Source organism: Chiloscyllium punctatum, chromosome 7, assembly GCF_047496795.1.
Source record: "Chiloscyllium punctatum isolate Juve2018m chromosome 7, sChiPun1.3, whole genome shotgun sequence".
Classification (NCBI taxonomy): domain Eukaryota; kingdom Metazoa; phylum Chordata; class Chondrichthyes; order Orectolobiformes; family Hemiscylliidae; genus Chiloscyllium; species Chiloscyllium punctatum.
This window is the reverse complement of record NC_092745.1, coordinates 83,317,411-83,332,736: the sequence shown is the minus strand read 5'-3', so window position 1 is coordinate 83,332,736 and position 15,326 is coordinate 83,317,411. Positions and strand designations below refer to the sequence as shown.

Below are 15,326 nucleotides of genomic sequence, written 5' to 3'. Positions count from 1 at the left end.
TCTCCCCATCCCCCAACCCAGTGAGACTATCTGATCTTCCCTGTTTGGCAGTTAGACACACCCTGGTTCAGCTATTCTTACATTCTAATCACTTAATCAGCACTATTAGGAGCCGCTCTCCTCCAGCACTCCACCCCCATCTTCCACTATTACATGAATGCTGCCCCCTCCACACTTCACAATAGCTCTAGAGTCATCTAGACTGGAAACATTGGCTTGCTCTCTCCCTTCATGGATGCTGCCTGACCTTCTGTGATTTTCAGCATTTTTTGCTTTTATTTCATTTTCTGGAGCATTGATTGTAACATTGTTTATGCTCTGTGGATGTACAGAATCATTACATTCAGTAACTCCTCCTAGCCAGGATCCTCATTCATAGATAAAAGTAAAACACTGTGGATGCTGGAGATTGGAATAAAAACTGAAAATGCTGCTGAAACTCAACAGGTCTGAGCATTCATATAGAGAAAATAGAAATCATTGCATCCTCAATCACAGCATCAATTTTGACACATTAAACAAAAAAACTAATCTTTGTTATACATTAACTGTACACAGATAAAGTCTTAAAACAGCAAAATGGAACAGTTATCCTATGCTACTGATGGAAGATATTTAAGGATATTGAATAAATGATACAAACTCCAATCTCACATGACACTAAGGCGAAAGTGAGGACTGCAGATGCTGGAGATTACAGTCAAGAGTGTGGTGCTAGAAAAGCACAGCTGGTCAGGCAGCATCTGAGGAGCAGCAGAATTGACATTTCAGGCAAAACTCTTTCATCAGGTATTCGAGAGTTTGGTGCTGGAAAAGCACAGCAGGTCAGGCAGCATCCGAGGAGCAGTAGAATCGACATTTCAGGTAAACATCCTTCATCAGGAATTCCTGATGAAGGGCTTTTGCCCGAAATATTGATTCTGCTGCTCCTCAGATGCTACCTGAACTGCTGTGCTTTTCCAGCACCATACTCTCGACTCACATGACAATAAGCTTGATGATAAACACACATATAACATCAGCAGTCTGAATCCTTCAGGAAGTACTCCAAATCACTAAGCACATGGAATAACCAGCCACAACTGTGGAAGAAAGAGCCTCTCTTAAAAGCTCTCTCAATAGTTTCTTGAAAAGCATTTTCATCATTACAGTACCCTTTCTATTCAACTGCAGTTCCAAATCCGATGATGTTCTGTACTACAATATTCCCCCACATAAACAATATAGCAATTTATCCCTCGGACAGCACCGTGCCTCACAGCACCAGGGACCTAGGTTCCTGGGGCGACAGTGTGGAGTTTGCACATTCTTCCCGTGTCTGCGTGGGTTTCCTCCCACAATTTCAAAGGCGTGCAGGTTAGATAAACTGGCTGTGCTAAATTGTCGACAATACTCAGGGATGTGTAGGATGGATGCATTAGTCAGGAGTTAAATGTAGGGAAATGGGTCTGTGTGGGTTACCCTTCAGAGGGTCGGGTGTGAACTTATTGGGCTGAAGGGCCTGTTTCCACACTGTAGGGATTCTATGGATTCCTTTTCCTCCACCTCCACGGCAGTAAATTAATGTACAAATAGATAATTCAATGAAAGTATAATGAAAACTCAATGAAAGCTCTGGAACGTTCTGGTTTCCTCTGATCCCTCTGCCCTTACCTTCAACTAAACAAAACTCTACAGTTTTAAAGACTGATATATACATGACTGATTACCTTTCATGTGCTCTGCCATAATGAATATGCCTTTTTGCTATTGTTATTATTTGTTTATTTCTCCCCATTTCTTTATTTCTCTTCTTCTTTCAGGTTGTCCTTTCTTTTTCTATCGCTTTATTTATTCAGTCATACAGTCATACAACATGGAAACAGATCCTTCAGTGCAATCAGTCCATGCTGAGCAAAATTCCAAACTAAACTCATCCCACCTGCCTGCCTCTGGCCCATATCCTTCCAAACATTTCCTATTCATGTATTTATCCAAATGTCTTTTAAATATTGTAATTGTATCAAATCCACACACAAACCACCCTCGAGTTAAAAAAATGTCCCTCGTGTCTTTTTTAAAATTGTTCCTCTCACCTTACAATTGTGTTCCTAGTCTTGCAATCCCCCATTCTAGGGAAATGACACCTAACATTAAATGTATCGGTAAACCCCATTATGTTATAAATTTCTTTAACGTTGCCTCTCAATCTCCTACGCTCAGTGAAAAAAGACCCATACTAACCAGTCCTTCTTTGCAATTCAAACCTTCTGTACCTGGCAACATTCAGGTAAATCTCTTCTGAACCCTCTTCAACTTAATAATATTTTTCCGACAACTGGGGACCAGAACTGGACACACCCCAGAAGAGGTCTCACCGATATTCTGTACAACTTCAACATGACTTCCCAACTCCTATACTCAAAGGACTGAGCAAGGAAGGCAACCATGCTAAATGCCTTTTTAACCACCCTGTCTATATGTGACCCAAATTTCTGTACTCTTCCTCTCTAATACTGAAAGCAGAGCGAAGCAGACTTGATAGGCTGAAATGAGTGTTCACTGAGGAGAGGAACATGGTGAATGTTGAGATTAGAGATAGACGTTTGATTAGTCTAGATCACGTTGACATAAGTAGGGAAGATATGTTGGGTAGGCTAGAGGTAATTAAGATGGACAAATCCCCAGGGCTGGATGAGATCTATACCAGGTTGCTGAGGGAGGCAAGACAGGAAATAGCTGGGGCCCTGACAGATATCTTTGTGGCATCCTTAAACACAGGTGAGGTGCCAGAGGACTGGAAGGTTGCTCATGTTGTCCCCCTGTACAAGAAGGGTGGTAGGGATATTTGGGATAACTACAGACCAGCAAGCCTAATGCCAGTGGTGGGAAAGTTGCTGAAGAAGGTACTGAGGGATAGGATCTATTTATATTTAGAAAAGAATGGGCTTATCAGTGATAGGCAACATGGTTTTGTGTGAGGGAGATTGTGCCTTACCAACTTAATAGAGTTCTTTGAGGAAGAGACCAAGTTGATAGATGAAGGAAGGGCTGTTGATGTCATATACATGGACTTTAGTAAAGCATTTGATAAAGTTCCCCATGGTAAACTAATAGAGAAAGTGAAGTCACATAGTGTGTAGGGTGTTCTAGTTAGGTGGATAAAGAACTGGTTGAGAAACAGGAGACAGAGAGTAGTAGTTTAAGGGAATTTCTTGAAATGGAGAAGGGTGACCAATGGTGTTCCACAGGGGTCAGTGCTGGAGCCACTGTTGTTTGTGATATACATAAATGATCTGGAAGAGGGCACTATTGGTATGATCAGCAAGTTTGCAGATGACACAAGGATTGGTGGAGTAGCAGAATGCATAAAGGACTGACAGAGAATACAGGAGAATATAGATAGACTGGAGAGTTGGGTGGAAAAGTGGCAGGTGGAGTTCAATCCAGACAAATGTGAGGTGATGCATTTAGGCAAGACTAATTCTGTAGTGAATTATACTGTAAAACTAAGAGCCCTGTGAAAAGTTGATGGGCAGAGAGATCTGGGAGTGCAGATCCATTGTAACCTGAAGGTTGCTGCATAGGTGGATAGAGTGGTCAAGAAGGCATACGGTATGCATGCCTCCATCGGACGGGGTAGTGAGTATAACAGCTGGCAGATCATGCTAAAATTGTACAAGACATTGGTTTGACCACATTTAGAATACTGTGTACAGTTCTGGTCGCCATATTACCAAAAGGAGGGTGGACGCTTTGGAGAGGGTGCAGAGAAGGTTTACAAGGATGTTGCCGGTATGGAAGGTGCTAGCTATGAAGAGTGGTTGAGTAGGTTAGGTTTGTTTTTATTATAAAAAAAGAGATTGAGGGAGGACCTGATTGAGATTTACAAAATCATGAAGGATATAGACAGGGTAGATAGAGATAAACTTTATCCCAGGGTGAAGGATTCAATAACGAGAGGTCAAGCTTTCAAGATGAGAGGTGAAAAGTTTAAAGGGGATACACGTGGCAAGTACTTTACTCAGAGGGTGGTGGGTGCCTGGAACACGTTGCCAGCAGAGTTGGTAGAGACAGGCATGGTAGATTCATTTAAGATGCGTCTGAACAGATGCATGAGTAGGTGGGGAACAGAGGGATACAGATGCTTAGGAATTGACCGACAGGTTTAGACAGTAGGTTTGGATCGGCTCGGGATTGGAGGGTCAAAGGGCCTATTCCTGAGCTGTAAATTTTCTTTGTTCTTTGTTCTTAGGTATCACTTTTAATATCTTAGCGTACTTTCATTATAACCTTAGGGAGAAGCCATAAACCAAAATAACTAAATTTACTGAATGACATGCAAATGAAAATGTACCAGCAAGATTTCACATTTCATAACTTTTACTTTTACATGAATCAGTAAACCAAACATTAGTTAACAGACAATTAAACTTCAAATAAAAAAAGAGTAAATTTTGCTTCAAATTGTTCAATATAACAAAGATACATCTTACACAAGCACAAGCATTCCCCTTCAGCACGTATGGCATTACATAGCTGCACAATTCCAGAACAAGCTATTCTTTATTTGTGATTGATCGGTAGGGAGTCATATCTGACAACAATCTTCATATTTTCATGACAATTATCATCAATGGTGCACATTTCTATAAACTTTTTCTCCCTTGGGTCATAAGAGTGCCGATGGTGTAGCTTTTTATATCAACCATTAACAGTCCATTTCATAGTTTGGTCATTTCTGGTAAAACATACAGCTCTTTAATATCTCTGAGCTATTCACACAGCCTTCCAGATTTTAGAACTTTTTAATCTGCTCACTCAGTGGCTCATAGAACTGCTTCATCTTTGTGTTGATCACCTTCTAACTCCAGGTCTCCTTTGCGTCTGCCAGCCACATGTTCTTTCCTATGTTACCTCCTTCCAGTTGGTAATGTTTCCAGGTGGAGATTCACCAGGTCATATGGATCAGTATTTCACATTATCCAAGAACATTACAAGTGATCCCTTTACAATTGATGCAAATTTTAAAAAATCTTCTTCAAATATTCTTTTAAAAAATATGTATTTTCTAGACATTTTAAAGAGATTGCAGATGTTACTTGCCGGACTACTGGGTTGAAGTTGTCAGACTTTACATTAGCATTGGAAAGTAAAATTAGAATCTGCACCAAGTAAGGTGGTAAACAGGGCAGATGGCCAAATGCTTGGTTAAAAAGAGTGACTTCAAGAAGCATCTTAAAAGGAGCAAAAAGATGAAAGACAGAGTGGTTTAGGTTGATACTGAAAGGGAACTACAGAGCTAAGTTTCTGAGCAGTTCAAAGTATGGCAAGTAATTGTGGAGTGAATAAAACCAGGGATGCTCAAAAGTCCAGGATTAGAGGAGCGCAAATATGTTAGAAGATTTTGGGGCTGCTGATTACAGAGACGGAGGTTGTGAAGTCAAGGAAGGATTTGAAAAGAAGAATAAGAATCTTAAAAGTAGCATAATGTTTGACCAAGGCTCAATGTAAGCTAGTGAACACAGGGTTATAGATTAGTAAACACAGGGTGGTAAGTGCATGAGACTTGGTGCAAGGATATGGAAAGCAAAGTTGCAGGGAAGCTGACCAAGATTCCATTGCAATAGTCAAGTTGAGCAATAACAAAGGCAAGAATGAGTAATTCGTATAAATTAATGTAGGATTATTCATTGAATAAATTAATTATACAAAACATACCATTATTGATAAAAAGAAGTTTTAAACTTATCAAATTAATTATTTTTGGATTTAACTGAATTCATTCTCACACATAAGATAACAATGGCATCATCTTAAGGAACTTACTCTTGATCAGTTAAGTCTTTTTTCAGTTTCAGAATCATCTCTCAACAACATAACATCTTTCTCTCCATCTCAATGAATTAGATTGTCTGCAATTTTGAATAATCTCATTGTTTTTATCTTAATAGCATTCAATGACTTGATGACAAAATCACATAACACATCAATTTGGAAAGCACAGATTTCCTTTTTCCATCTTTTTCTTCCATCCACATACTCTATTCAGTGTGAACATATTCAATGAACAGCTTGTTGAGTCACACAGCCAAGGTTGAGACACAATCTTGTAACGAGGAGAAAGTGAGGACTGCAGATGTTGGAGATCAGAGCTGAAAAATGTGTTTCTGGAAAAGTGCAGCAGGTCAGGCAGCATCCAAGGAACAGGAGAATCGACGTTTTGGGCATAAGGTGAAGAAGGACTTATGCCCGAAACGTTGATTCTCCTGCTCCTTGGATGCTGCCTGACCTGCTGCGTTTTTCCAGCAACACATTTTTCAGACACAATCTTGTAACTACAACTTTGCTGCAATTTATCTGCAGGCATCTCTTGATTTAGTCAGTCACTGTATCTGAAAACATCCCACACTAATAAGCTGCATTCTTCACATAGCCAAGATAACTATTCCACACATTACCACCTTATAACTTCACTCTATCCTCATCTATCCAACCAGTGCCATGAACTTGGACAAACAACTACCCAAGGGATCTTGACATTCAACTTTGTTTAATGTTTGGAAATTACAAAATATTTTGAGCTTGTTCCACCAGCCAGACAGATTAGAACCACTGTGAACCTATCTTCTCAGGTTATATGACTTTTATTAGAATTGCTTTTGTATATTTCTTCTCCACAACCTGGTTGCTGATTATATTGAAATTCATGGACATTTGATATTATGATATAATGGTGCTCACGTTTTTGCTGCTCTCTGTCAATGAACTGCTGGAAAGTAGTCATTTTGTCACTGGCATCTTATCATGGACTCTGAGCATTCTTGTTCTGCCACAACATTAGAATTATTTTCCTTAGGCAGCTATACCAAATAACTATTGTTCTGAAAGCTTTGCTGGATTCAGCATTTCATTTGATCTACTTAAATGCACTTAAACACATTGCATTTCTGTATTATGATTAAGACAATGAAACCATTCTGACAATTTTCCAGCAATCATTTAAGATCAGACCATGGTGCACTTTGAACATCTTTCATTCTAACGTTAGTTTGTCACAAACATAAAATTTCCTCACTACAGTATTGTTGTTTGACAAGTTAACAAATGTTCCAACTTTTAGCTTGAAACCAGCTTCTTACTTAATATGCTCCTGAAAGAAGCAGACAAACTCTGTTTGTTGCTTACCATGCAGTCTTTTCTACGTAGTTATGTCTTAAACTCTCATGCATCTTCGTAACGCATATCCCTGCTCCAGCCCTTCTGCACAGTTATATTGTAAATAAAACATGCATTTATAGGTAGAAAAACTGAGCTTGCCTATGAATCCAAGTCTAGCATGTCTAGGTTGGAAGACCAATACTCCCAATAAATGCACAAACACAATTCTCAGAGCTGGAAAATGGGGTCATCATATACATCAAATTGATTTATATGTTGCGATCTACAGAATGTTAAATATGTGCCCTATGATTCTTGATCTTTCCATCAAGGAGCTTCATGATTTTGAATATCTCAATCAAATTTCCTCTCAAGCTTCTCCACTCCAGAACAACAAGCCCAATGTCTCTTATATTTCCATACAACTAAAGTTATTCATCTCTGAAATCAATCTTGTGAAAGCATTAGCTTTCCAATGTGTGATGTCCAGAACTAGATGAATATTCCAGTTGAGCCTGAACTAATATTTTACATAGGTTTAACATAACTTTATTGCTTTTTTACTCTATGCTTATTTTACTAAATGCCAGGATGTGTACACTCAATTAATTATTCAATCAACTTAGAGTCAAAGAGTCATACGATAAGGAAACAGACCTTCAGTTCACTGACCTAGTCCAATTTGTCAGCATTTGGCCCATGTCCCTTGAAACCCTTTCATTTCATGTACCCACCCAGATGCCTTTTAAATGTTTTAATTATACCTGCCTCCACTACTTCTTCTGGTAGCTTGTTCCATACACACACCACCCTCAGTTACCCCTCAGGTCCTTTTTAAATTTTTCCCCTCTCACCTTAAACCTAAGCCCTCAAGTTTTGGACTGTCCCACTCTAGGAACAAAACATTGGCTAATTGGCTATTCACCCTCTCCATGCCGCTCATGATTTTATAAACCTCTATAAGGTCACCCCTCAGCCTCCAACGCTCCAGAAAAAAAATCCCTAGCCTATTCAGCCTCTCCCTAAAACTCAAACCCTCAAGTCCTAGCAACAGTCTTCTAAACCTTATCTTCACTTTCTCAATTTTAACAACATCTTTCCTATGCAAGGGTGGCCAGAGTTGTACATAGTATTCTAAACATGGCCTCACCAAAGTCCTGTACAGCTGCAACATGACACCCCAACTCCTACAACTCCTATAACTCAATGTTCTGACCAATGAAGGCAAGCATGTCAAATGCCTTCTTCACCATCCTGTCTATCTGCAATTCCACTTTTAAGGAACTATACATCTGCACTCTATCTCTTTGATCGGCAACAACTCCTAGTGCCCCATCATTAATTGTATAATTCATACAATTCTGGTTAGTCTTACCAAGATGCAATATCTCACATTTATCTAAATTAACTTCTTGGCCCATTGGCCCATCTGATCAAAGTCCCAAAGTTTTGTCATCTTCAATGATTTATGCATATAATCATTCCTGCATAACCCCAAGGGTTTCATTCCTGAGAAACCCCGTGAGTGATGAAATTCGTGAGTGCTGACCTCGTTTCAAATTAGGTTAAAAATAGGTTATAAATTACAGATAAGTGAGTTTTGTCCTCAGATGTTGAATTTTGTTTTCATTTTTTGGCACAGATAGTCAAATTGGCAAGTCTTGATTTTTGGATAAAGAGGATTTACTGTATATAGACTCAGACCGTTGATTTAAATTTGTACACTTCATTCTATATTATCCCTTTGCATTCTCTCTGCAAAAATGTATCAGTTCACACTTCTCCACAATAAATTTCATCAACCTTTTATTCATTCCACCAGCTATTAATGTTCTTTGAAGTTCTAAAGTATACCCCTCATGGCTCATAATACTTCCAAGTTTTGTATCACCACATATTTTGAAGTTTTGCCATATATACCAAGATCTAGGTTATTAGCATATATCAGGAAAGAGGGGTCCTAACACTCATTCCTGGGGATCTCTACTTTGCACTGTCCTTTAGTCTGACAAGCAATATTCACCACCACTCCTTGCTTCCTGCCATTCAGCCAATCTTGTATCTATTTTGCTACTGTCCCTTCTATTCCAAGAGCTCTAACATTACTCAAAATCTTTTTATCAGATGTTTGGATTTTCATATTCACCATATCAACACCATTGCCCTAATCAACCTTCTCTATCTTATTTAAAACCTCAAGATGTTTGTGAAACATTTTTTTTCATTAACAAATTCAAGCTGGCCTTCTTTCATTAACTTGCTCTTGTCCTGACTTACTTTTTCCAAAGTGTTCCCCACCATCCAAGTTAATCTGACTGGCTTAAAGCAGTTGGTCTGATCTTTACACCCTTGTTCTGAACAAGACTCAATTATTTGTATTTGCACCAGTCCTGAGTTAAAGGATGATTAGAAAACTATGGCCAATGCCAAGCAATTTCCTCTCTCACTTTGTTCACCATGAGCTTCTCCATGGCCATTTGAGATGGACAATAAATGCTGTGCTAGCCAATGACGCCCATATGCCAAGAAGAAAAAAAAGAAAAAAGTGACTTTGGCTGCATAATAATGGTCCTTGTCCATTATTAACTTTTAGTATATATAGTCTATTTCCCTATCAACCTTAAACCCTCCGATAGTCTGACAGACCTCCTCTTTCACCTCGAGTTGGCCAGTATTTTCTTCCTTTGTAAAAGACAGATTTTTTAAAAGAGTATTAATTTATTACCTCATCCACACCCCTTGCTTTCAAACATAAATCCTCTTTTTGGTCCATAATCAGTCCCACTTCTTCTCTTAGCCTTTTTTTTTGAAATTTATAAACCTATAAGAAACACTGTACCAAAATTGTACCACGAGACTAATTAAACCAATTTCTATTTGAAATCATAGTGTTTTTGGGAGTCCTCAGCTGTCCTACTGTCTGGAATAGGAACAATATTCTCAACCCCACTTCATGGTGCAATGATCAAGGGTCTTCTACTCCAGATTCTACAGTGATATCTCAATTCAGAGCCACATGTGGGTGCCCACATGAGAATGTAGGTATCTTGAGCTTTTGCCAAATGTAGGCAATGGGAAAAGTGACATGAGTTGGTCATTTACTTACTGAAAAATGGTCTTTCCTGTACAATTAGCTTCATCTGCAAATGAGTGATTAGTTGTCAATCTATCAGCTTTACAATGTAGACTTGAAGCCAGAACCTAGGCTTTGAAGGGTATTAGAGGCTTGGGATAAGGAACTTCCCATTATGGGAATTTTCTGTCCTGAACCAACCCATTTTGCAAATTTCCAGTAACTGGAATTAGAAACATGAACCAGTGACCTTGTGTCTCATCAGGTATCCCACCTTTGTCACATATTCCACACCCAGCTTTTATCTTGGGAATGAAGTTTGGGCTTTGACACAAATGTCTGGAACTGAAAATAGTTTTGATTTCACCACGAAAGACAAATATAACAATAATGATTTTAGATAGAAAGGCATATAGCTATCGAGCTCACACAATAAGATTATGTTTGGAGAATTTTAATCTGTTAACTCCAAATCAGCCTCATAAGCTTTCTCTGTGAAGCACACTTGTAGATGTCAGCACCCTGTTTTATATTCCTGCAGAATTCGCCTTTTTGCCAGATTTATTCCATTCGATGTTTAGTTGAAAATTATACTTATACATTAACTTACATAGTGCTGATATAGAGTAATAACCTCAGTTCCATATTCTCCTGGGATATTTCTTTAATAACAGTTGTAAAGAAGATAAAAATGCAAAAACAGATACACTTGCAAGTTTTTTTTTCTGCTTAGCATTGCTTTCAATACCTCTTTTTTGTAGTAAAGAGATTTAAAAAAAGACTTACTTCTTTTAACCACATAAGTTTAGGTGGCTGCATTTCTGGAGACATTACTCCACCTACATACTTTAGCACATGGTGTTTTGTTTGATTTATGCGGTCTACTTGATCAACTGCTCTGTGATCCATCCACATGATAACATTCCTGTTGTTTATGCCTGCATTATGTGAAGCAGAAAATCATCAAAACCACAGCATAACACAACTTTCAATAACATGATTCCCACAATATGTCAAGAAACAGAAGCTGCATTCCAAATATCACGACACATTGTCGAGTAGCAATTATTTTTTGGCAATGAAACTAACTTTCCAATCCCTGCCTTAGAAAAGCAAATCCAAAACCATATTTTGAATAACATAGATGAATACAGCCACATCTATAATCGAGCAAAGCAAAACCAGGGAAACCTGCGCTTCGCGTTTTTTGAGTTTTGTTAGGCAAAATTGGCAACAATATATGTTTAAAATGGAAATACCATATTATAAAATAGACTTTTGAAAGATAAAGTTTGATTCTGAATCGGTTCTTTAATAATCAGTCTGAAAACACAGATTAAACATGCACTTGCATGCATGCCGCCTGTACACAAATAACAGTGAAGTTATTTTTATGCACAGTAATAGCAAGTTTAACTTAACAATATTTTTCCGTAAACTTAAGGTAACTATATTTTGAAATCAATAACATTTACAAAATAGCATTTGAGTAACAACCTATGTTACCTTTTTGATCCAATTAATCATATTGCAAATGCTTTTTAAATGACAGACTGGATAGGTGCACGTGCTGTGCAAAATGGTGATAGATGGGTGGGGGAACATGTAAATAGGGTGCACAGGACTCCCCCTATTGATGTGCCAATCATCAGCGATTTCCTTTCTACCATTTCGTGCCCTTTTAAAAATGGCCTTCATACTCTAGTCTGCCTATCAGTGCCCAATGTTCTATATATTTCCTAATCAACTCATTCAGAGCTGTCATTGCACACAGTAATTCTGGAGCACATGGGACTTGAATCCAGGCCACACAGCTCAGAGATACAGGCAGTGCAACTATGTCACAAGATCCCTTGTCCAGTATTTTAAGGCATTGAGAGTGGAGGATGTCTTTAACTGCCAAAGTAATTTTATTTACTAACTACAAGAGTCCTATGTGAGATCTGTCTGATAATTTTCTACGTCTTATTGGTGCTAAATTCAAATATCAGCTGCAAACTAATTCATGGAAATATAAAAAAACACAAAAAAATTAGCAAGTCACTGATGTGAAAAGTCGAGATCATCATACCGATTCACTATTTCAGTAGAAATCTCTTGGAAATGGTGATTCTGATTGACGTAGTAAAGGAGTGCTCTAATTTCCTTTAATAACATGCTCCCCCAAGACAATAAAGGAAACACATAAATGACAAAGTTTACTAGTCACTCAGTCTCAACAGGGAACTGGGCTCAGAGTAGGAGTTGCTGCATTAAATCTGATTCAATGTTTGTGGCCTCTCAAATGGGAGGACAAGATCGATTAATTTATCTCCAAACAATACAGCCTCAACTGTGAAAAATGCCAAGCTAGTATTGAAAATTCCATCTCCCAACAACACCGATATATGTTCCTCCTTTCAGCAAGGTCGCCATGACAAAGATCCTAACAGTAGGTACAGGATTCTGGCAGTGTGGAGGAACAGCCAGATCTTGAGTTCCACATACACAGATCCCTCAAAGTTGCCACCCAAGTTGATAGGGCTATAAAGAAGGCGTATGGTGTTTTGACTTTCATGAGCAGGGGGATTGAGTTTAAGAGCCACGAGGTTTTGCTGCAGCTCTATAAAACCCTGGTTAGACGACACTTGGAATATTGTGTCCAGTCTGGTTGCCTCATTATAGGAAAAATATAGATGTTTTAGGGAGAGTGCAGAGGAGATTTACCAGGATGCTGCCTGGATTGGACAGCATATCTTATGAAGAGAGGTTGAGTGAGCTAGAGCTTTTCACACTGGAGAGAAGAAAAAAGAAAGGTGACTTGATAGAGGTGTACAAGGTAATGAGAGGCATAGATAGAGTAGATAGCCAGAGACTTTTCCCCTGGGCAGAAATGGTTGTTATGGAGGGGTCATAATTTTAAGGTGATTGGAGGAAGGTATAGGGGAGATGTCAGAGGTAGGTTCTTTACGCAGAGTGTGGTGGGTGCGTGGAATGCACTGCCAGCGGTGGTAATAGAGACAAAGACATTAGGGACATTTAAACGACTGCTGGATAAGCACATGGACGGCAGTAAATTGAGGGGTGTGTAGGCTAGGTTGTAGGTAAATGCTCGGTAGGCCAAAGGGCCTGTACTGTGCTCTACTGGTCTATATTCTATTTCCTCAAATAGTTAACATCATGCCCTGGAGCAACAACAAAACAGCTGATATTTTTGGACAACTGTCCTGGACAACTCTTTTTTTCAAATTGACCTCATATTAGTGCTTCCATCATCAGATTTTTTTTTATTCAGAAGAATATAGTATAAGTTACTTATGGAATGTTATAAAAGGTTTATCCTGCAAAAGGTTAATTAACTACTGAAGATGAGGACTACCTCAGTCTCCCTTCACACACAGCATCCAGTCATCTCACATATTTCTGCCATTGAAGAAGCTTCATTGCTCCAATATACTACACCTCAGCTAATGCAGGCAAACATCTAGTAAGCCTTCTTCACCACTCTGTCTACATGTGCTGACACCTTTAGGGATCTATTGACTTGTACACCAATGTCCCTTTGTTTGTCACTACTCCCTAGGAACATGCATTGTGTAGATACTGCCCTTAATAGACCTCCAAAAATACATCACCTTGCACGTTTCAGGATTAAATTCCATCTGCCATTGCTCTGCCTAGTCTACCAGCTGACTGATATCAGACTGTAGCCCGACACAATCCCCCCCGTATCAACAGTACCACTAATTTTCATGTTATCTGCAAACTTAATAATTAAACCTTTTGCATTCAAAACCAAATCATTAATGTAAGTAATTAACAGCAAAGGTCCCCGCATTGATCTTTGTTGGACAACACTGGTCACAGACTTCCAATTACAAAACAAAGGCTTCCAATTACAAAACAACCTTCCATCATCATTCTTTGCCTCCTTTTTTTAAAGCCAATTTTGGATCTAGCCTGCCAACTTGTCTTGGATCCAATGGAGTCTTACCCTTTGGACTAGCCTTCCATGTGGGACCTTGTCAAAGGCCTTACTCTCGTCCAGGTAAACCACATCAACCACATTTTCAAAAATCTCCATTAAATTAGTCAGACAAGATCTTCCTCGAACAACTCTGTGCTGATTATCAATGATCAATTCCTGCCTTCCAGGTATCAATTAATCCTGTCCTTCAGAAGTTTTTTCCAAGTCCTAGGCAACCTTTCTTTCAAATTGACTTCATATTACTTCTTCTATCATCAGATTTTTTGTCAGGAAGAATATGGTATAAATTATTCATGAAATGTTATAAAAGGTTTATCCTGCAAAAGATTCATCAACTACTGAAGATGATTATTACCTCAATCTTTCTTAACACACAGCATCCAGTCACATCTCTCATATTTCAGCCATTGAAGAAGCATTACTTTAGATGGTAAAAATTCATGTGATGTATTGAATCAAAGGGAAGCACAATAGTAAAAAAAAACACTGAATACAAACATAATCTTCATACAACTTATATTGTGCATGTATATATTATTGCCAGAATATTTGGAAATAGCTTCATTCAAAATGAATGGGATTATATTATTTGAGGTGTTTCGAGCAGCTAACATAGATGATGGTCATAAAGGTGGTGACGAAATGAAGATTCTCTGTATCAAAGTGGCGCAGAAGTATTTTGCAACTGGCAATGAAGTGCCTTCCACATCCTCTGCAAGCTGTTGGTCTCTCAGTTGCCCATGAGTCCTCGGAAACCTTTGTGGTAAGGTTGTGTTGCGAGGTTAACATTTTAGTAAAGGTACCACGTTAGCACATTTGTAAAGCTCCAGCTGGACTCTTTTGAAGAGTCACACTTTCACTCATCAATTCAGCTTATGAACTTGAAATGCACTTTTAAATTCTAGTTATGTTTTCCATGATAAATATGTCTGAGAGGAAAATATTGTTCATCATTATACTGACCAGTAATGTGCTGAAAAACCAGAGACATCTTTTACCACTATGATTGATGCTTATCACTTTCCAGACATCATCAAGAAACCTGACTTTCTCAGTTGAAGAATTTTCCCAGCACGTGATGTCTTAAAATGAAGTTATTCAGACTGCTACCAAAAAGCATTTTCATCATGCAATGGTCACAAATTA

At 38.6% G+C, this 15,326-nt stretch overlaps 1 protein-coding gene across 7 annotated transcripts in view; it reads right to left on the bottom strand.

Moving 5' to 3' along the window:
* The window catches only part of fggy (FGGY carbohydrate kinase domain containing), a 364,543-nt gene that overhangs the window by 280,582 nt on the left and 68,635 nt on the right, over window positions 1-15,326 (bottom strand). For all 7 annotated transcript variants that reach the window (XR_011961146.1, XM_072574221.1, XM_072574223.1 and 4 more), the window contains exon 6: window positions 11,000-11,151. Coding sequence is in view for 6 of the 7 variants with exons in the window: in XM_072574221.1 (XP_072430322.1) it covers window positions 11,000-11,151 (152 nt within the window). In the remaining variant the exon portion in view is untranslated. The remainder of the gene's footprint in view (window positions 1-10,999; window positions 11,152-15,326) is intronic.